General features: G+C 51.6%; 2 protein-coding genes and 1 non-coding gene across 4 annotated transcripts; all 3 read right to left on the bottom strand.

Annotated features, from left to right (window-relative positions):
* Positions 1-1,419: 1,419 nt before the first annotated feature.
* On the bottom strand, positions 1,420-15,707 carry TMEM222 (transmembrane protein 222). Of its 2 annotated transcripts, none has more exons than XM_032759453.2 (6): positions 15,474-15,707; positions 7,075-7,159; positions 5,789-5,820; positions 3,838-3,934; positions 3,612-3,742; positions 1,420-2,512 (listed from the first exon to the last, which is right to left on the bottom strand). In XM_032759453.2, exons 1-6 carry the CDS (start codon positions 15,668-15,670, stop codon positions 2,425-2,427), a joined length of 630 nt encoding a protein of 209 aa, XP_032615344.1. In that variant the 5' UTR covers positions 15,671-15,707; the 3' UTR covers positions 1,420-2,424. The 2 variants fall into 2 exon arrangements, with proteins under 2 accessions (XP_032615344.1, XP_032615345.1); XM_032759454.2 differs by lacking the exon at positions 15,474-15,707 and adding an exon at positions 15,367-15,428.
* LOC116813144 (actin, alpha skeletal muscle-like) lies at positions 11,031-13,977 on the bottom strand. The gene has a single exon (XM_032759455.2). It carries the CDS (start codon positions 12,661-12,663, stop codon positions 12,070-12,072), a length of 594 nt encoding a protein of 197 aa, XP_032615346.1. The 5' UTR covers positions 12,664-13,977; the 3' UTR covers positions 11,031-12,069.
* LOC116814077 (U6 spliceosomal RNA) lies at positions 12,541-12,647 on the bottom strand. Its single transcript, XR_004371162.1, has one exon. It is a non-coding gene; the product is annotated as a U6 spliceosomal RNA (small nuclear RNA).
* Positions 15,708-20,848: the final 5,141 nt, after the last annotated feature.

Below are 20,848 nucleotides of genomic sequence, written 5' to 3'. Positions count from 1 at the left end.
TTTTTTTTTTTTTTTTTTTTTTTTTTTGAGACGGAGGCTTGCTCTATTACCCAGGCTGGAGTGCAGTGGTGCGATCTCAGCTCACTGCAAGCTTCACCTTCCAGGTTCACACCATTCTCCTGCCTCAGCCTCCCAAGTAGCTGGGACTACAGGCGCCCACCACCACGCCCGGCTAATTTTTTGTATTTTTAGTAGAGATGGGGTTTCACCATGTTAGCCAGGATGGTCTCGATCTCCTGACCTCGTGATCTGCCTGCCTCAGCCTCCCAAAGTGCTGGGATTACAGGCGTGAGCCACCGTAACCGGCCTGTCTTCGGTATTGAATTTGTCCCCCTCAACCGACTCTCAGATGGACCCAATATGCAAAACAGGTTTTTGAAAATGGAATTGCTGGGGCCAGGCATAATGGCTTATGCCTGTAATCCCAGCACTTTGGGAGGCTGAGGCGGGCGGGTCACCTGAGGAGTTCGAGATCAGCCTGGCCAACATGGTAAAACCCCATCTCTCCTAAAAATACAAATATTAGCCCAGCGTGGTGGCAGGCACCTGTAATCCCAGCTATTTGGGAGGCTGAGGCACGAGATTTACTTGAACTCAGGAGGCAGGCGTTATAGTGAGCTGAGATTGTGCCATTGCACTCCAGCTTGGGCAACAGAGTGAGATTCTGTCTCCAAAAAATAAATAAATAAATAAATGAAAAAGAAAAAAAAGAAAAGTAAATGGAACTGCTCTGAAGTAGGGAGAGGGCACCTCTGCCTTGCCCTGCAGAAGTCCCAGGCTTGCAGACCACAGCACTGCAGGGTCTGGGGTGAGCTGGCAGATGCCTGACCAGGGACCCCATGGCCAGCTGCTACAGCATGTCCTCAAGGCCACCTTCGAGACCAAATCCTTGGCTAGTTCAACTGAAGCGATGCATGGGCAGGGTTGGGAAAGGCTTCAGGGAGGAAGCAGCTTTTAAGCTGGGCCTTGGTTAGGCAGGGCCGACATGAGAGGGATGGTGGAGAGCAAAGGATCGGAGGCAGGTGAAGGCTGGATGGATACAGGGGCCAGAGGCTGGCAGTGCTCTTGGCTCATCCCCAACTCTGCACCCCGGGGGGCGGTGGGGACAGCAGTGGAGGCCCTACTCAGCCCTAACCCCAAGTCCTTCCCAACAGGGACGATGGAAGGGGTTTCAGTGCTCACCTGCCTCAAGAGGAAAGCTTTGGAATGGGGAATGCAGAATGGCAGGGAATTCCCAGACTGCAGGGGCGGCATACACCTGAGGAATGCTGATGGCTCCAGGCACTGGACACAGACTCAACCATGGCGCTGGCAACCAGACCCTCGTCAAGGGTAAGAGGGTCCCAAAAATACCAAGATGCTATGAGCTAAGGGGCAAAGGGGCCCCAGAGAGGGAGAAAACAACGACAGGGCACCAACTGGAATCAAAACTCTTTATTGTCCTGCCCAGGGAGCCCTTCCCAAAGGAATCCACAGAGCAGGGGGCGCAAGGCGGGCGGCACAGGGCCTTGCTGACAACATGAAGGGGGAGCTGGAGTTAGGTGGGGGACAGCCCCTTCAGCTCCCCGATGGCACTGGCTGTGCTGGCAGGCCACCCAGGGGAGCCATCACCAGCATATTTTGGACCCAGGGGAGCCATCACCAGTGTGAGGTCCACACCTGGGGCTGGGGCTGGGGCTGGGGCTGAGTGCTGTCTACACTGCTCTGTCTACACGGTTACTCTGGCACTTGTCAGGTCCACTCACCTCTCTGGCCTCAAACGGCAGGGGGAGATGGGTCCAATGCTGGGAGGCACTGGAAGGCCGTGAGACAATGAAGAGTGGACTGCACGGGCTGGAGGACGCCAGATGGGCACACATGTCCCCCAGTGCAGCTGCCGGCAGAAGTCTGACAAAGGGACCCAGCCAGCCCCTCTGGACCATTCTAGAGGCCAGTGGTGAAGGTCCTGAAGCAGCCTGGCTTATAGAGACACGTAAGTGTACCCCACCCCATGCTGGGACCAGAGCTAATGCAGAAAGACAGGCTCCCAATCCAGCTCTGGTCCCAGGGTCACCTTGACAGGTGAGCCCAAATGTCCTCCTCTCCCCGTACTGGGCACTGGGCTGAGGCAGGACCCCAGCAGGCAGTGGCGGGGGCAGCTCTACAGAGGGAAGCCAAAGCCTTTCAACACAAGAACAAAGGGGCTTCCAGGGCTGGAGTCACAGGCCTGGGGAGGAGGGGACAGGGTGCTTCTGAGAGGCAGAGAGACAACAAACCCCCACCTCATGCTGGTCCTCAGTCCTTCCATCCTGCCAGCCCTGACCCCCGGTCCACAACAACAGGCCCAACCCTGCCTTTTGGGGTGAGGGGAAAAAAATCTGGAACCAAAAGGGATGGCGGCTGTTTCCTCGGGACCCTGGTGGGTGTGGGGCCACCGAGCAGCCATCACCGGAGGTTAAAGACCAGGCTGACGGTGAGGATGATGCCCAGGAGAAGGATGAAGGGCAGCCAGGTCTTCACGAAGGCCCCAACGCTGACAGAGAGAAAGGAGCAAGCATAGGTGGGCAGGGCCTGGTGAACAGGCATGCAGCCCACAGCCCTGTGCACCCACAGTCCCCGATAGGGCTGCCATCCCTAAGGAAAACCCTACAACCACCCCCTCACCCCAAACTTGGCCAATCAAGGAAGCAGTCTGGGCCTGGTTGCCCACTATGGGGGATCACCAGCTATGGTCCCCGGCAGGGACTGCTCTGCGCTCCTGGTGATTTACTGACAACTCGCTGGCTGGGAACAGGAGACGTGCTCCCCATTGCTAGGCCTCATTGGCTCCATCTATAGCCACCCACCTCTGGGGTCTCCAGCAAGAGGACCAGGAGTTGCAGTTTGGGTATGGAAGCCACATGTGCCCTCTGCCTATGGACTTCCTAATGGGGACTGCTGGGAGCTCTGGGGCCGGCAAGGGTCAGCAGTGTTGGGGCTGGAGCCAGCAGCTGGGAGCCGGGGGTCTGGGTTCAACCTCTGTGTGACCAGTTATTCTCAGGGGACTTCTAAAAGCCATGCAGTACTTAAAAATATCCCTGAAAGTCTTCTTTTCAGAAGCTCTTAATGATGAACGTGGCTAAGAGGAAAGCTTGGAGAGGCGGCCAGATCAGCACTAGCCTATGCTGGCTCACGAGTCTGGGCTCTGCTGTGGCCATGCTGTGGGGGCCACGGGCGACTCACTCAATCTCTCTGCCTAGAAAGGGACCTGTGGGGCAGGCATTATGAGAGGATCTATCTGCTCACTTTACCGGAGCACACGGATCCGTAGAAGCCTCCCTGAGGAGCCGGAATCATTGTCTGCATTTCACCAAGGACAGCTGTGGCTCAGAGAGACCAAGGCAGTTGCCCATGGTCTCACAGCAGGCAAGTGCCAGAGCTGCATTTGGGGCCCAGGTGGAGCTGGACTTCAGCACAGCCACCTCCTTCTCCATCAGGCCCTCAGCTCGTCACTCTAGAACCACCATGGCTCCAACTGGCATCTGTTCCAACTGTCCCGGCTGACTGAAGGACGCTAGGAATGGTCTTTCTAGGATCCTTGGGAGAGCAGCCTCTGGACAGTGTGTGGGTGGGCGGGCAGGAGGGCAGCTCACCTGACGTACTTCCCATAGAGCAGGCAGAAGAAGCAGAGCGTCACCATATTCCAGTTGGTGCTATTGTTGTAGCGCATCAGATTCAGGGCCAATGCCACGTGCGAGTGGCAGTTGTCACAGCAGAGATTGTGCTGGAGGCACCAGAAGGGCTGGTCAGGATGGGCCGCAGGGGAGCCTCCCCCCGGTCCCCACCTGGGGAGTGCTGGTGCCGCCCTGGCCCACCTACCATGCGGTGCTTGTACTCCTCAGAGGCGTCGTGCACAGCCGTGTCCCATGCGTTGGGCCCGCTAGCATAGACCTGAGCAGGGTCCAACTTCCAGTACCTGGGGGAGAGAAGGGCTCTGGACACTTGCTTGGCTCCTTTGTGCCCTCAGCTCTACGCACGTCCTCTGAGCCCTGCCCTGTGCCCGGGCCTGAGCTGGGTGCTGAGGTGTACAGTAAGCCAGATCTGGGGCAAGTGTTCCGTGGCAGTCAACTGTGACACAGGGTGAGGTGGCCGGTGCCATGGGGGATCCTGGGGGGATATGGAACGAAATTGGGGTGCTATGCTCTGAAAGTCTGTGTCCCCACCAAGTTCATATGTTGAAATCTTAACCCCCAGGTGATGGTATGAGGAGGTGGGGCCTTTGGGAGGTGATTAGGCCATGGGGTGATTAGCTCTCATGAATGGGATCCGTGTCCTTATAAAAGAGCCCTGAGGGAGACCCTCACCCCTCCACCACGTGGGGAACAGTGGGAAGGCACCTCAGGCCCTCACCAGACACTGACTCTACCAGCACCTGCACCCAGGACTGTCCAGTCTTCAGAACTGTGAGAAATACATTTCTGTTGTTTCTAAGATACCCAATTAAAGAGATTTTGTTATGGCAGCCAGAACGGACTAAGATGGGGTGTGAGGAGGCTTCCTGGAGGTGACACCTGGGTCCAGTCTGAAGGAAGAGGCTTAGGCAGGCATAGAAAGAAGAGGTGGGCATTCCAGGCTGAGGCAACAGCTTAAGCTAAGTGACAGGCATAAAACTGTGCAGCGTGACCCATAACTGAAGTGACTGAGCCCTCCCGGAGGATGCGGAAGAAGAAACACGGTGATGGAATGCTGGCAGCTAAGGCTGGAGATGCAGGTGAGGCCACATCATGCGGGGAGTTTACCCAGCAGCAAGCACTCTCCCCTAGTCTCCCATGCAGCTTGCCAGGGTGAGTGGCAGGGAAGCTGACGGTGCTAAAGCCCATAAACCTCAAGGTGGGTGAGAATTGCTGTTCTAAGCACCAGAGTGCCCGGTGGGTCTCAGGCCAAGGACAGCTGGGAGGTCAGGGCGCCCCCTGGCTGTTGTGTAGGGGAATGGCTTGGTGGAGGAGTCTAGAGACCACGGCCTGGACTGGGGCCGCTTAGGGGCTACTGCTTGGAAAATGATGCCCTTAAAATTGTCCTTGAAGAGCAGTCTGGCAGCGAATACCTGGTGGCCCAGAGACTCCTGGACTACACTGCCGCCTGCCGGAGGAAGCCAGAGCAGGCAGCAGGAAGCCCTGCTCCAGGCCATCTCGGCTGTGTGGGACACCAACTCCTCCTCGGCCCAGGCCCTCCTCCCAGGGCAGCCTTGGGCAACAGGTCACCTGAGGACACTGATGACTGAGGCACTGTCACCAGGCCCACAGCTGAGGTGGGCACCTGAGACTGCAAAGATGAAGACCAAACGTCCCAAATCAAACCAGCAATAGCTCCCAGAAGGCTGAACGGTTTTTATCCTCTCCAACCAGAACTTTCCAGCAGAGCTCCAAACAATGCCTCTCTTCTACCTTCCATGGCTCATTTGTTCCCAAAGGGCAGGAGGGTGAATCTAGAGGGAGACAGATCTGGGTGTGGGTCCCAGCTCTGCCACTTCCTGTGTGACCTTGACCAAGTCCCTTCCCTTTCCTCACCCTTGCCATGGAGTTGAAAATACAAACCTGAAGAGCTGTGGCAAGGCCCAGATGGTCTGCAGGTAAAGGCCCTAGCCAGGGGCTGGTGCGGTAGGCACTCTGTACGGGGCTGCCATGCTCTGGTGGACCCTGGCTGACCTCTCCCCCGACCCCAAATACTCTATTCTCAGGGTGCTGGCCCCTGCTGTGCCCCAGAAGGCCTGGCCCGCCCAGGCAGGAGCAACCTGCCTCTAGAGCCAGTCACATGGGTTTTCATCACTTACTTGGCAGGCTTTCCAAAGGCCATATTGTCCTCCTGTTGAGGGACAAAAGCAGAGGTCAGTGAGGAACTTACATTTGGGCCAGATGACAAACCTGGGTAGGTGGCAGAAGTGCAGTGACTTAGAAGAGGGTATGTCGGGGGTGGGGGGGCCAGAAGTGGGGCCTGGGCCCTGCCCTGGGGCTGGCATGGCATCTAAAGAGCTAGCGGCTGTTCTGCAGGAAGAAGGCAGTGTGGCACAAGTGCACAGAGCACTGCATCAGAGACCAAAGACCTGGGGCTCCAGCTGCCACTGCCCCTTGGTGTGGCACCCAGGAATTCTCTTGCCCTCTCTGGGCCTCATTTTCTCCACGTTCTCTGGTCAGTCTTCTCTGATCTCTGAGGACCGGCAGGAGGGTTCCCTCATGGTCTGGCCTCCTGACTCAACAGTGGTGGCCCACATGGAGACCATCTCCACGCCCAGCAGTCTCACTGCATTCATAGCAGGGCGGGGGCGCTGGGCCTAGAGGGACTTCCTGTGAGGGAGACACTGCAGTGAAGTCCTAGACTCATCACATTAGACCTGGGGTACAGGAGTTACACAGAGACAGACTCTGGGTTCAGATCAGGGAGACCCTGCCGACAGACCTGGTCAATGATTAATCACCATAAAAATATAAAGTAATGGATGTGAAAGTATTTTTAAGTACAAAGTGACAGACCTTTGTCGTGTTAAGATGATCATGACAACTATTAATATAAAGAGGTTGGTGCCACCACACCCCTTCAGTCCAGCCTCTGACACCTGGAGACAGGATGCTGCAGCTCCTCTGCTGCTAGCCCACTGGACCAGGCTTGGTCACATCCCCAGGGAACAGACCTGAGAACACAGCTGGTTCATTCTAAAGCCCCACCCCCTCTTCTCCATGGCCACACCCAGGGAACCGAATCAGCCTCCCCTGTCCCCTGACCTTGACTCCCACCTTCTGAAGGTCCAGAGATGTGGTTCCTGGATGGTCTGACTCTCCACTCTTGCCTCTAATCCCTACCCATGTCTCGGTACCCCAGGGGTGGGGGCAAAGGGCTGGGTCAGTTACTTAAGAATCCTTCTGGCCACACTGCCCTCCCGGCCTGTCCTGGAGGCAAGAGAAGGGGGAAAGGGGTCAAACACTGGTGAGGGGCAGAGGGCCAGGACTGCGGGTTATCTGCGTTCTCCTGGGTCTGGGGAGATGAAGCCTGCCTGCTGGCAAGACAGGATAGCCTTCCACTGAAACCTTGGAACCCCCCGGGGTGGGCAGAACGGGGACTCACCGAGACAAAGTAGGGGCCCGCGAAGTCCCGAATGACTCCTGTGGATGTGCAGATGCCCATGTGGCCGATGATGGGGAAAAACCACCTGTGAGGAAAAGGACGGGGAAGGGACAGAGTTTAGGGGATCTTTCAGCCAGTTAGATGGACGCTGGGGCCCCTTCCTACAGTGCAGAAGCATGTGAATATTACATTTGGTTGACGAGTGGCCATTAGGGTGGTCCAGAAGGCTGGGGAAGCACAGACAAGCGCAACTGCAAACCGACAGCCCAATGGGATACCTCGGCATCCCGCCAGGATGGCTGCAACTCGAACGACAACAACACCGACGCAGGTGAGGGCAAGGGACAACCAGAGCTCTCATTCACTGCTCTGGGAGGGATAAACTGTTTCTACCATTCTATTTTTTTTTTTCAAATGGAGTCTCACTCTGTCGCCCAGTTTGGAGTGCAGTGGCACAGTCTTGGCTCACTGCAACCTCCGCCTCCCGAGTTCAAGCGATTTTCCTGCCTTAGCCTCCTGAGTAGCTGGGATTACAGGCACGTGCCACCACGCCTGGGTAATTTTTGTATTTTTAGTAGAGATGGGGTTTCACCATGTTGGCCAGGATGGTCTCGATCTCTTGACCTCGTGATCCACGTGCCTTGGCCTCCCAAAGTGCTGGGATTACAGGCATAAGCCACCGCGCCCGGCCTACCATTTTGTTTTTGAGATGGAGTCTCGCTCTCTTGCCCTGGCTGAAGTGCAGTGGCACAATCTTAGCTCACTGCAACCTCTGCCTCCTGGGTTCAAGCGATTCTCCTGCCTCAGCTTCCCGAGTAGCTGGGACTACAGGAGCGCACCACCATGCTTGGCTAATTTTTGTATTTTTAGCAGACACGAGGTTTCATCATGTTGGCCAGGCTGGTCTCGAACTCCTGACCTCAAGTCATCTGCCTGCCTCGGCCTCCCAAAGTGCTGGAATCATAGGCGTGAGCCACCGCACCTGGCCTGTTTCTACCATCCTGGAAAACAGTTTGGCACTATACTATATGCCTCAGCAGTTTCACTTTTGGAAACTTTGTCGCCCTCATCCCTGGGAAATAACATTTGCCAAAACTCATTGAACTATACTCTTAAAATGTGTGCATTTCATTGTATGTAAACTATAATTCAATAAAATTGATAAAAACAACTAGAAAGAATCCAAATGTTCAACAATGGTACGATGAATAAGTGTGGTATAGTTATATATTGAAATAGTCCATAACAATGAAAAAGAGTGTAACTTCTGCTACACACAACATAGGCTTTCACAGACGTAAGGGTGAATGAAGGAAATCTTACACAGAGTACGTAACATAGCACTCTGTTTACATGAAGTCCAAGAAAAGGCAAAACGGGTCTATGGCTAGAGGTCCACAGCGGGGTGGAATCTGTGGTAGAACTGACTGGGAGGGCACAGGGGGGTCCTCTGGGTCTTAGCATTGCTTTCTAGCCCCTGTCTGGGTGGCGGTTACATGAGTGTGTGATATGCAAAAATTCTTCCCGCTGTATACTTGAGATTCATGCACCGTTTGGTACATAAGTTATACCTCAATAAGAAAGTTAAAAAAAAAAAAGGTGGGTGGACATGACACCAATGTGGGTGGGGGAGTTCAGGAAAGGCTTCCCTGAGGAAATAATGAAGAAACAGAATGTGCAAGGATAGAAATTGGAACAGAAGCATGGTGTATGCCACAAAATAAAAGTTCCTTTTTTAAAAAACCATGGGCATTAAAAAACAACAACAAATCTCAGATGCACCCCAGTATGTCACACACAGGAACCCCAGACCTGTCTGCGTTCTGAGAACCATGGCCCTACAGGACCTGGGTGCTGGAGAGACTGATCCAGTTTAAGGAGAACTCACAGGGCCGGTGGCAGGGTCCTGGCCTCAATGCTGCCTGGGCACGAGCACAAAGCACCTGGCTAGGGGTGGAGGCCAAGCCTCCAGAGACGCAGTTTAAAAAAGCAGTTACGGGGGCTGGGGTGGAGTCAGTAAAGGCTTCATGGAGGAGGTGACTTTTTAACCTTGACCTGTGAAAGGACACAACATCAACAGGCAGAAAACAACACTGCAGGGCGAGAAAGTGGTGCATGTACCCGGAAGAATGAAAGGGGGAGAGGCCAGCTCAGGGGCTACTGCTGTACCACTGGCAAGAGATGACGGAGGTCCTGACTACAGAGGATCAGGGGCAGGGTGGTGAGAAGCACGTGGATTCAAAAGATCTTTCAAATGAAGACTGGAGAGTTTACGACTGACAGGATGGGGGTCTTCCAGATCTATAGCTTGAGCGCTTGAGAGGATGGTGGGGCCAGAGTGGTCTTTTGAGAATTGAATTCAGATTCCATCATTCCCCTGTTCAACACCTATTAATGGCTTCCTACTACACTTACAACACACTTCAAACTTCTTCCAACACTGTGGTGCTAATTATCCCTTGAACCTCATCTAGCTACACTGCCTGCTTGTGGCCTCAAACACACCGAATCCTCCCACCCCATGCTTTCTCTGTAGCTGCCCTCTCCTCTGTCTGGAACAGTCTTCCCCGAGAGCATGGCACAGCTGACTCCTCACTGATTAGGCCTCGGCCTCACTGTCAACTTCGGAGGTCTTGCCTGAATGGCGTCTTCCAGCACAGCCACCCAATCCCAGATCCCACTACAATGCTTTACTTCCCTCATAGTATCTACTGCTATCCAAAATCATCTTGGTTATTTACACGCTGTCTCTCCACTAGAACATAAGCTCCAAGAGAGACAGGATTTTGTCTTGGTTACTACGGCAGTGCCTGCATATAGCTGCAACTCACTAAATATTTGTTGACTAAATAATGAATGAACATCCTGCATTTAAGAGTGGAGTCTGGGGCTGGGTGCTGTGGCTCACGCCTGTAATCATAGCACTTTGGAAGGCCAAGGCAGTTGGATTGCTTGAGCCCAGGAATTTGAGACCAGCCTGGGCAACACAGTGAGACCCTGTATCTAAAAAAATCTAAAAATTAGCTGGAGGATCGCTTGATCCAAGAAGTTGAGGCTGTGGTGAGCCAAGGCCGGGCCCAGGAAATTGAGGCTGCAGTGAGCCAAGGCTGGGCTCAGTGGCTCACGCCTGTAATCCCAGCACTTTGGGAGGCAGAGGCCGGTGGATGACTTGAGGTCAGGAGTTCGAGACCAGCCTGGCAAACATGGCGAAACCCTGTCTATACTAAAAATACAAAAATTAGCTGGGCATGATGGCATGTGCCTGTAATCCCAACTACTCGAGGGGCTGAGGCACAAGAATCACTTGAACCCCGGAGGCGGAGGATGCAGTGAGCTGAGATCATGCCACTGCACTCCAGCCTGGGTGACACAGCAAGACTCTGTCTCAAAATAAATAAATAAATAAATAAAAATTAAAAACAACAAACAAATGCCAAGAGTGAAGTCATGCTCAGATATCATCTGGGTTGAGGCTTGCCTTTGTTCTGGGCAAGTTACTCTTTCCCATCTCTCTGTGGATAGTAAAAATTACCTTAATGAGGAGCTATTGTGAGGATTACATGGATAGACTTATCCATTTCCACAGAGCCTAGGACCCTGCCTTCCGCTCGGCAGCTGCTCAATGTTGTCATCTCGACGTATTCACACATAAGCACTATCTGACTGACTGCACTAACACAGAGTAAGTTGCAGAAGATCCATAGGCCACAGGATGGACATTCAGGATGATGGGAAAGTAGCTCATCCTGATCTCAGGACTGCCCTCCACCCCCATCTCTGCCCCCATTCCTTTCATCTGCTTGGGAGCAAGTCTGCGTCCAACCAGGATTCCACACGCCACAGCTGTGCTGGCAGCAGCGGATGGAAATCAGAGTAAAGGCTGGAAGCCCCAGAGAAGAAACCCTCAGAGTGGTTTGTCAGCCTGGAAGCTCCCGGAAGGCAGGTCCAGAGCCGCTTTGTGGACTACCTTCTATTCAGGACCTAGTACATAATAGGTGCTTTATAAAAATACAACGAATGAATAAATGACTCACTCATCCTGGAGCTCAGTCTGGGAAGTAGGCTAACTCAGCAAAAAAGCGCCACACTGGCTTCTAAGCCTTACTTCCTCATCTATAAAATGGGGACAACAGTATCTACTTTCATAGGTTGACATAAGGATTGAGTGAATATACAATGTTTACGACAGAGTAAGCATCTAATCTTAGCTGTTTTTATTAGTGGCAGCAGCTATTAAACTGGTTTCTTTTTTTTTCCTTTTTTTTGGTTACAGCAGCACTTTTATTTTTCCTTACACAATGACGTGCTGCTGGGGCCTAATGTTCTCACATAACAGTAGAAAACCAAAATCTGTTCTCATCTCCTTAAAGAATCAAGAATTGCATACAAAAAAAAACCTTACATAAATTAAAAGGATGAATACATTTACAGGTGTAAATGCAAACTGCTTCCAACTCAAGGCAAGTAACAGCCCACGGTGTGCTGGCAGGAAAACATCAGCTAAGAAAGGAAACTGGGTCCTACGGCTTGGACTTTCCAACCCTGACAGACCAGCGGGACAGAAACAACTGGTTCAGGAGCCCTTGTCAGCCTCTAGACAAATCCTAGAACACTCAGCCATGACATATTAATACCGTGCAAAGATCGGAGGCTGCTGGCCATGCAGACTCACCAAGCCAGACTTGCCTTCCACAAGCACATTCTTACCTTGCCATGCAGTGACCAAGCCACATGTACTAAGGCTTGAAAGCAAAGATATGTACAGGGTATTAAACAAATACCAAGGGGAATGGCTAACTTGAATACAAGGTCAAAATCAGCAACAAGTTCTACAATCCAGTGCTGATATTAGATATAAGCTTCAAGAACAATTTCTTTTCAAAGGCTTATTCCATTTTTGTGAGGCTAGCATGAGGTATATGCATTTGCCAGGGGCAAATTTATACTTCTGAATTAACCCACGCAGCAAATGCTACGCATCGGCTCGCGATCCATTTAGAAGCATTTGCGGTGGACGATAGAGGGGCCTGACTCGTCCTGCTCCTGCTTGCTAATCCACATCTGCTGGAAGGTGGACAGTGAGGCCAGGATGGAGCCGCTGATCCACACAGAGTACTTGCACTCTGGGGGCAGGATGAGCTTGATCTTCATGGTGCTGGGTCCCAGGGCGTTAATCTCCTTCTGCATCCTGTTGGTGATGCCCGGGTACATGGTGGTCCTGCTGGACGGCCCCATGTTGGTGTACAGGTCTTTGCGGATGTCCACGTCACACTTCATGATGGAGTTGAACGTGGTCTCATGGATGCCGCAAGATTCCACACCCAGGAAGGAAGGCTGGAACAGCACCTCCGGACACTGGAACCGCTTGTTGCCGATGGTGATGACCTGGCCATCGGGCAGCTCGTAGCTCTTCTCCAGGGAGGAGGATGCGGTAGTGGCCATCTCCTGCTTGAAGTCCAGGGAGACAGATATATGGAACGCTTCACGAATCTGCATGTCATCCTTGCACAGGGGCCATGGTAGTCTTCTCTGTATCGTTCCAATTTTAGTATATGTGCTGCCGAGGCGAGCACTAAACTGGTTTTTCATGCAGAATTACCAACATCTCTGAGGGGTAGACAGATCTTTGGGTTCCATTTCCTCCTCTGATCTCTCCTCCAAAGACAGGTGACAGTTCCTTGCGCCACATCTATGCCTAGCTCTGCAATCATCACTATACAGTAATACTACGATGCATAACTGACCTTTCTCTCCCTCCTGCTGGAGGTGAGTCCTTCGAAGGTGACATGGTTTGGATCTGTCCCCGCCAAATCTCCAAACTGTAGTCCCCATAGTGGAGGTGGGGGCTGGTGGTGGGATCACGAGGCTGGTTTTCTCATAAATGGTTCCGCACCATCCCTTTGGTGCTGTTCTCGTGATAGTGAGTTTTCCCAAGATCTGGTTGTTTAAAAGTGTGTAGCATCTCCCCCCTTCACTCTCTCTTGCTCCTGATCCCGCCATGTGAGATGCCTCGCTCCTCCTTTGCCTTACACCATGACTGGAAGCTTCCTGAGGTCTCCCCAGAAGCAGAAGCCGCTATGCTTCCTGTATAGCCTGCAGAAGCATGAGTCAAACCTCTTTTCTTTACAAATTATCATCTCAAGCATTAGTGCAAGAACGGACTAACACAGAAGTGAATATGAGCCCTTTGACAGGAACACAGTGTCTTATTCATCTTGGTCTTACGAACACCTGTACACAGATCTGAATAGAAATGGGCTATGAGCTGCTTTTGGCCCAGATGACCAAGGATTGTGGTGCCTCCACCTCGCGCTGCTACCATTCCCTGCAGAGGACCATGCCACAAATGGTGTTTTTGAGAATAAGAAAGGCTAAAGAGAGTTTAGGATCACAAGACAAGTTTTAAGAAAACCAATACATTTCCTGAGTATCCCTCCCTGTTATTTTCTTTTTTTTGAAACGGAGTTTCGCTCTTGTTGCCCAGGCTGGAGTGCAAAGGCATGATCTTGGCTCACTGCAACCTCCACCTCCCGGGTTCAAGCGATTCTCCTGCCTCAGCCTCCTGAGTAGCTGGGATTACAGGCATGTGCCACCACCCCGGCTAATTTTGTATTTTTAGTAGAGATGGGGTTTCTCCATGTTAGTCAGGCTGGTCTTGAACTCCTGACCTCAGGTGATTCACCCGCCTGGGCCTCCCAAAGCGCTGGGATTACAGGCGTGAGCCACCACGCCCGGCCCCTGTTATTTTCACACTAATATTTTATTTTCTTCACAACACTAATCACTATCAGGTGCTCTTTTATTAGCTTACTTGTTTACTATCTCCTTCCACTATGACTTAAACTCTCAAAAGTGTAAAGACCATAACTCTTTTATTCATCACTGTATATTCGCATCACCTAGAACTGTCTGGAAACACAGGGGTCACTTAGCACATGTGTTAGAAGAACACTGAATGAATTAATGTACACATTTTCCTAAGATTTTATTTCGTTATTTCTTTTGAGACGGAGTTTCACTGTGTTGCCCATGCTGGAGTGCAGTGGTGCAATCTCGGCTCACTGCAAACTCCACTTCCTGGGTTCAGGCGATTCTCCTGCCTCAGCTTCCGGAGTAGCTGGGATTACAGGCACGTGCCACTATGCCCAGCTAATTTTTGTATTTTTAGTAGAGACGGGTTTCACCACGTTGGCCAGGTTGGTCTCGAACTCCTGATCCACCCTCCTCTGCCTCCCAGAGTGCTGGGATTACAGGCATGAGCCCCCGCGCCTGTCCCAATATTTTATTTTTAAAGAACAGATTTGGATGCTCTTATATGCATAAGTATTTGAAAACACAAAATAATTCAAGTATTTTAACATAATTCAAAAACTACGATCTTTTTAGAATCAGCAACACCTAAGGCCCCAAATGATCCCTTGTCCACATCACCACTGGCTATTATTGACAGGGGAACAAGCTATCCCATCAGATGAGAGTGGATGAGATGTAGGCCAAAGAGCAAGTTCGATCAGAAGACTGAGCTCTTCATGCCTTTGCTTATTGGGGTGCGAACCTGATCAAGACACTTAATGCTACAAGCAGCTCAGCTTCACCATCTGAGAAGATAACCTACCTTAGAAAATGGATGTTTAATTCTGAGAAAATGGGTGTTTAAGAGCTTGGCAAACTGCCCAGCACGGTGAGGAGGGGTTATGTCTATCAGCTGTCAAGGCTGAAGCAGGAGGGCAAACCACCTCTCTCCACGTGAGAGCTCCTCCCAAAAGGCGGCAAGTAGTACCAGAGCACCTGCTTCTCCCTGACAAAGGCTGATGTTACAGAAAGAACTTTGGTCTGGGAGGCAGACAATCTGGGATCTAAACCCGCTTTGCAAGTGAGATGGCACGTGAGACAAAGGGTTGGACTCTCAGATCTCTGGGGTACCTTCCAATGTGGACATCCCAGGATCTCGCGTGGTCCCAACCAAACTCCCACTCTTGCTCCCAGACCCAGCAGGACGTCTTGAATATGGTAAGCGACCAGTAAGCATTTGCTCAATGAGAGAAGAAACCAGTGAATTAATAGAAATGTCTCCTCAGATCCGATGAGAGACTCCCTCTTCTACACACTCACAGCTCGAGCCTCCCAGCCACTTGCCCTTTCCTGCTGGCCTACAACTCTCTCCCCGGCTACACCAGGTGTATTGAGAGCAGGGAGCGTGTCCCAACCGTGTGCACAAACTGGCACTGCATGGATAGCGGGGTTCTGGTGACTGGGCGAGGCGTGCTGGCCAGACCCGAGGCAAAGGCTTACTGCGCGTCGGGGCCGGAGGCTAGCCCGGGCCCGCCGAGGGACGCCGCGCGGAAGCCGGCTCTCCCTGGGCCCTCCTCGTCCCCAGGCGGATGCCGGAAGAGACTCACGTGAGCACCGGGATGGGCGTCCACACCACGCAGTAGGGGAAGCGACTCCGTTCCACATCCATGGCGACGCCGCCGGAGCCGTGATACTGCTTCATGTCCGTCTCGGCCGCCGTCGGCGCCTCCACTTCCGCCATCCTGGGCGGGGGTGGCGGCGGCGGCGGCAACAAGAGCAGAGAACTCCCTTCCGCTTCCGCCATGCGGCGCGCGCCCCGCTCCGACTGGCCCGGGCTCTGGTGCCGCTCGTCCCCATGGCGTCACTTCCCGGAGATGGGGTCCGCCCCGCTTGGCCTTCCCCCCGGGAATCCGAGCCGCGTCCCTCTGGGCCCGGCCAGCCCCGCCCCACTCCCTATGCGCCTGCCAGCCCGGAGTATTTGCCGCTTACGCCCCGCGGCTGCAGAAGGGATTGCCCTCAGGCAGTTCGCAGTCTAGCGCGGGAGACTTACAAAGAACTCTAATTCAGTACGCTGAGGGCCCCTAGGAGGTGTGGTGCAGTCGCCATTTATTGAGCACTTCTTAGGTGCCAAGCACTTGACATGAATTGTTTCTAATTCCAATTCTAATACCTAATTTGGATGTCTAAACTAATTAGACATCCAAATTAGGTATTCCCTCCTGTTACAAGTGAGAAACTGAGGCTCAAAAGGTGAGGTGAGAGACCACGATTCAAATCCAAGTCTTTTTTTTTTTTTTTTTTTTCTGAGGCGGAATTTTTTCTCTTGTTGCCCAGGCTGGAGTGCAATGGCACGATCTCGGCTCACTGCAACCTCCACCTCCCAGGTTCAGGCGATCCTCCTGCCTCAGCCTCCCGAGTAGCTGGGATTACAGGCGCCTGCCACCACGCCCGGCTAATTTTTGTATTTTTAGTAGAGTTGGGGTTTCACCATGTTGGCCAGGATGGTCTCAAACTTCTGACCTTGTGATCCGCCCGCCTTGGCCTCCCAAAGTGCTGGGATTACAGGCGTGAGCCACCGCGCCCGGCCCAAACCCAAGTCTCATACCTCCCTTGCCCTTTTCATTCTGTGGCCCTCTCACGAGGTAGTGGTAGCATAAAGGAAGACTACAGTCGTGTGTGCGCACTTTGTGTGTGTGTGTGTGTGTGTGTGTGTGTGTGTGTGTGTGTGTGTGTTTTATTGTATATATAGGGAAGGCTTGCTGGAAGATAGGATATTATTGAGTCTTGATGTTTGCCATGTGGCACAGGAGTGGGAGTATGAGTGCAGCGGTGCAAAAAAAGGAAGGCTGTGCAGACCACTGTGTGCAAGAGTGTGAATACTTCCTGGAGTAAATCATAAGCCTTAGATGTGATCCAATCCCTTAATTGTACAAATGGGAAAACGGGCTCAGGGAAGTTAATTGTTTGAGATCACACACAACCATACTTAGAGAGAAGCCAGGCTCAAATGTTGGAGCCTTTTGGCTTTTTAAAGGATGTCAAGACAAAGAAAATGAAGTCTACTGGGGTGGGGAGGGGAAGTGGGGGACAGCCCAAAGTCAGAAGGAAGGCTGCCACTAAAAATCAGGCTTAAAGAAAAAAAAAAAAGAATAAAAAGAGTAATCAGGTAAAGGAAGGTATGGACAAATGCACTCAGGAAGTTAGGAGCTTCCCATTTGGGGACGGTCCTTCTTCCACTGAATTACCTTCCCTCAATGCTGATCTATGGAGAGCTTGCTGTCCTGTTTGTAGCACCTAATATTTTCATGTTTTTTTGTGGGGGATGTCTGTCTCTGCTATGGAACTCTAAGGTCCTTGACTTCAGTAGCTGGCACAGTTCCTGATGCAAAGCATATGCCCACTAGATGTTTACTGATTTATTAGGTGATTGAATAAATGGATGTTTTATAAAGACCTCACAGATTCACAGGCATGATAATGATTACAGTGGGTTAGAATCATTTTCTAACCCACTCCAAATTCTTTGAGCACGTTTGTACCTCTCCTTGACCCCTGTGCAGTGTGATCCTTGAAGGGCAACAACCAGCATCCAGCACAGGGTTTGGAATAGATTAGGTGTGTAGTTTACAGTTGTTGAGAATAAATTACATTACTTCTTGATTCAATCACTGTAGTTATCTAATCTCTTCTGGACCACAGGCTGTGAGGAAGGTCTGTGCCTTAGACATCTTTCTACCATGACTGTCAACCCATAATTCTAGCACAGGGTTGCTGGGTACCCTTTAACCTTTATTGTAGGTATTGATGAATAAACAACAAAAGTAAGTCTCTCAGGGCCTGCCACAAGTTTGGTAGTACTAATACACGTACCACATTTAATCTGCCAATCTTCAATGGCTTCCTATTGCACTTCGTATGAAACACAAATATCTTACTATTGCTCACAAAGCCCTGCACCATCTGGACCCACGCCCCTTCCTTATTTACTATACTACAGCCATCCTGGCCTTTTCTTTCAGTTCCTCTCATGCACTCCTTCATATTCCAGGGACTTGGCACACACTGTTCCCCTCTGCCTGAAATACTACTCCTACCCACTTAAAGCGGCTAACTTTCATTCTTCCAGTCGCAGATCAAATATTACTTTCTCAGCCCATCCCTGGCCTCCCAGTCTAAATGAGAAAGCCCCTGTTAATCTCCTGTTCTTTTTCTTCATAGCTTCTTTGTAGCTATGTACTATTTGCCTCCCCACTTGACTGAAAACTCTATTTGTCTTGCTCACGTGTGTGTACCCAATGCCCAGTATAGTGCCTAGCACATGGTATTTGTTTAATCAATATTTGTTAAATCGAATGAAAGGCAAATACTTACAGGCTTGGTATCACATGCTGGTTACAGTCTAAACGCAGGAACTGCTACCTCTTGGTGTCCCAAGCCTTTCTAATGGGCTTGGGTTGGTCAGCACAGTGCTCAGGCGGAGGGTCAGACGACAGAGCCCTGGCTCTTTTCCTAAGGTCCACATCATCCTACCCTTGGCCTAGGCAGCTGCAGAAACGTGGTATGAGGAGGGCCAGGTACCTGGAGGTAGAAGCCAGATCCTCTGGGGCCTGTCTCCCAGGCTTGCGCTGCACCACAACCCATCCACAAGATTTTTTTTTTTTTTTTTTTTTTTTTTTTTTGAGACAGAGTCTCACTCTGTCACCAGGCTGGAGTGCAGTGGCACGATCTTGGCTCACCGCGACCTTTGCGTCCTGGGTTCAAGCGATTCTCCTGCCTCAGCCTCCCAGAGTAGCTGGGACTACAGGTGCCCACCACACCCAGCTAATTTTTGTATTTTTAGTAGAGATGGGGTTTCACCATGTTTGGCCAGGATGGTCTCGATCTTTTGACCTCGTGATCCACCTGCCTCGGTCTCCCAAAGTGCTGGGATTACAGGCGTGAGGCACCGCGCCCGGCCTTTTTTTTTTTTTTTTTTTTTAATAATGGATTCATCCCTGCAGAACACTCCTTCTCACATATACACCTTGGTTCTCTCACCCAATTGTAAGAGTCTCTCTGGCCTGTGCCCTGGACTCCTCTGCTGTTGCTTCCTTGTCACCCATAAACAGATGGGAAATCTCCATCAAAGACTAATATTTCCTTCCAGGCTCACAGGATCACAGCAGGGTCCTGGAGGAAGCTCCTGTTATGGCTGAGCTTGGGACAGGATTGACAGGTTTCAGAGCTATCCCTCCCCCAGCACACACCCCAACCTAAAATAGGAATGACCATCTGGATCCACTTATGGGTTTGGCTGGGGGAGGGAAGGATGCCAGAGCTGAAACTGTCAAGCTGGGAAACCTTTGAGGGTAAGATGCTGCTTGTTTGAAGGGTGAGCTAGGGGCATTTCTTCTCTTGGTGGGCGTCAAAGCACTCCCTCAATTGGCCCCACGTATAAGTCCCCAGGACTCACAAATCTCCTCTCTCGGGATATCTTGCTCCTGGCATTCAAGGCCCCTCATGATACCCTCAAATTTTCTTTCCAGCCTCATTTCTCACAGTCTCCTTCGGGACTTGCCTGGAGTTAGCCTCACTGGCCTGTTTGCCCTTCACAGAACGAGTCCTGCACTTCATACCCCGTGTGTCTGCTCACACCGTTCCCTCCTCGGGGACGTCCTTCCTCTCCTCTTCTACACTACTTTCAAGGTTTCAGGCAAATGCTCCCTCTTTGCTCCCAGAGCACGAAGGCTGTGTTTCCACCTATTGAATATTCATGTGTACTTGCATTAGCATTAGCTGTTTACATGTCTGTCGCTCCCAAGAGAGTGTGAACTCCTTGAGAAGGGGACTAACTGGATCTATTGGTCCCCGTATCCAACTAGGCAACTGGCAGAGAGGAAGTGTTCAGGTAATGTCACTGGAGTTATTTGTTGACTGTAGATGGTCTCCTTAAGGGCTCTGGGGAAGAATCACCTCAATTCAGGGAAAGAGCCTGAGCCAGGGGCATGCTGCAGTATATGTAGCATGTGGGAGGGCAGCATCCTCTCTTCTGCTCAGCTTCGTCATTGCCCTCTCTGGCCCCTGGAAGCTGGGCCTCTCTCCATTATGACTCCAAACCTTCCCATGGTGGGAAGGAGATTAAGGGGACCAACTCAGTGCAATAAACTATTTCAGAGCAAACCCACTGGTCCTTTAGACATCAGAGTTCACAAAACGACTTCCTTTTCCATTTTTTTGTTTTATTTGAAATGGAGTCTCCCTTTGTCACCCTGGCTGGAGTGCAGTGGGGCCATCTCGGGTCACTGCAACTTCTGCCTCACGGGTTCAAGTGATTCTCCTGCCTCAGCCTCCTTAGTAGCTAGGATTACAGGTGCACACCACCACCCCCAGCTAATTTTTTCTTTTCTTTTTTTTTTTTTTTTTGAGATGGAATCTTGCTTTGTCGCCCAGGCTGGAATGCAGTGGTACTATCTCGGCTCTCTGCAACTTCTGCCTCCCAGGTTTAAGTGATTCTCCTGCCTCAGCCTCCTGAGTAGCTGGGACTATAGGTGTGCACCACCATGCCTACAAATTTTTGTATTTTTCGTAGAGACAGGGTTTCACTGTGTTGGCCGGGCTGGTCTTGAACCCCTGACCTCAGGTGATCCGCCCACCTTGGCCTCCTGAAGTGCTGGGATTACAGGTGTGAGTCACCGCTCCTGGCCCCAGCTAATTTTTGTATTTTTACTAGAGACGGGGTTTCACCATGTTGGCCAGGCTGGCCTTAACTCCTGACCTCAAGTGATCCGTCCACTTCGGCCTCCTAAAGTGCTGGGATTGCTGGCGTGAGCCACCGCACCCAGCCTCCATTCCATTTTATAGATGGGCTAAGTTACCCACGGTTATAGAAAGCACAGCTAGGACCAGAATCTAAGTCTCCCACTTTGGGGTGCCCAGGAAAGCATGATGGCTACACATGTGGACTCAGGAGTCAGCCAGCTCAGTGTTTGAACTTAAGCTTTGT

This window comes from Hylobates moloch, unplaced genomic scaffold, assembly GCF_009828535.3.
Source record: "Hylobates moloch isolate HMO894 unplaced genomic scaffold, HMol_V3 SCAFFOLD_9, whole genome shotgun sequence".
Classification (NCBI taxonomy): Eukaryota; Metazoa; Chordata; class Mammalia; order Primates; family Hylobatidae; genus Hylobates; species Hylobates moloch.
The sequence above is the reverse complement of the archived record's forward strand: the minus strand, read 5'-3'. Positions and strand labels throughout refer to the sequence as shown.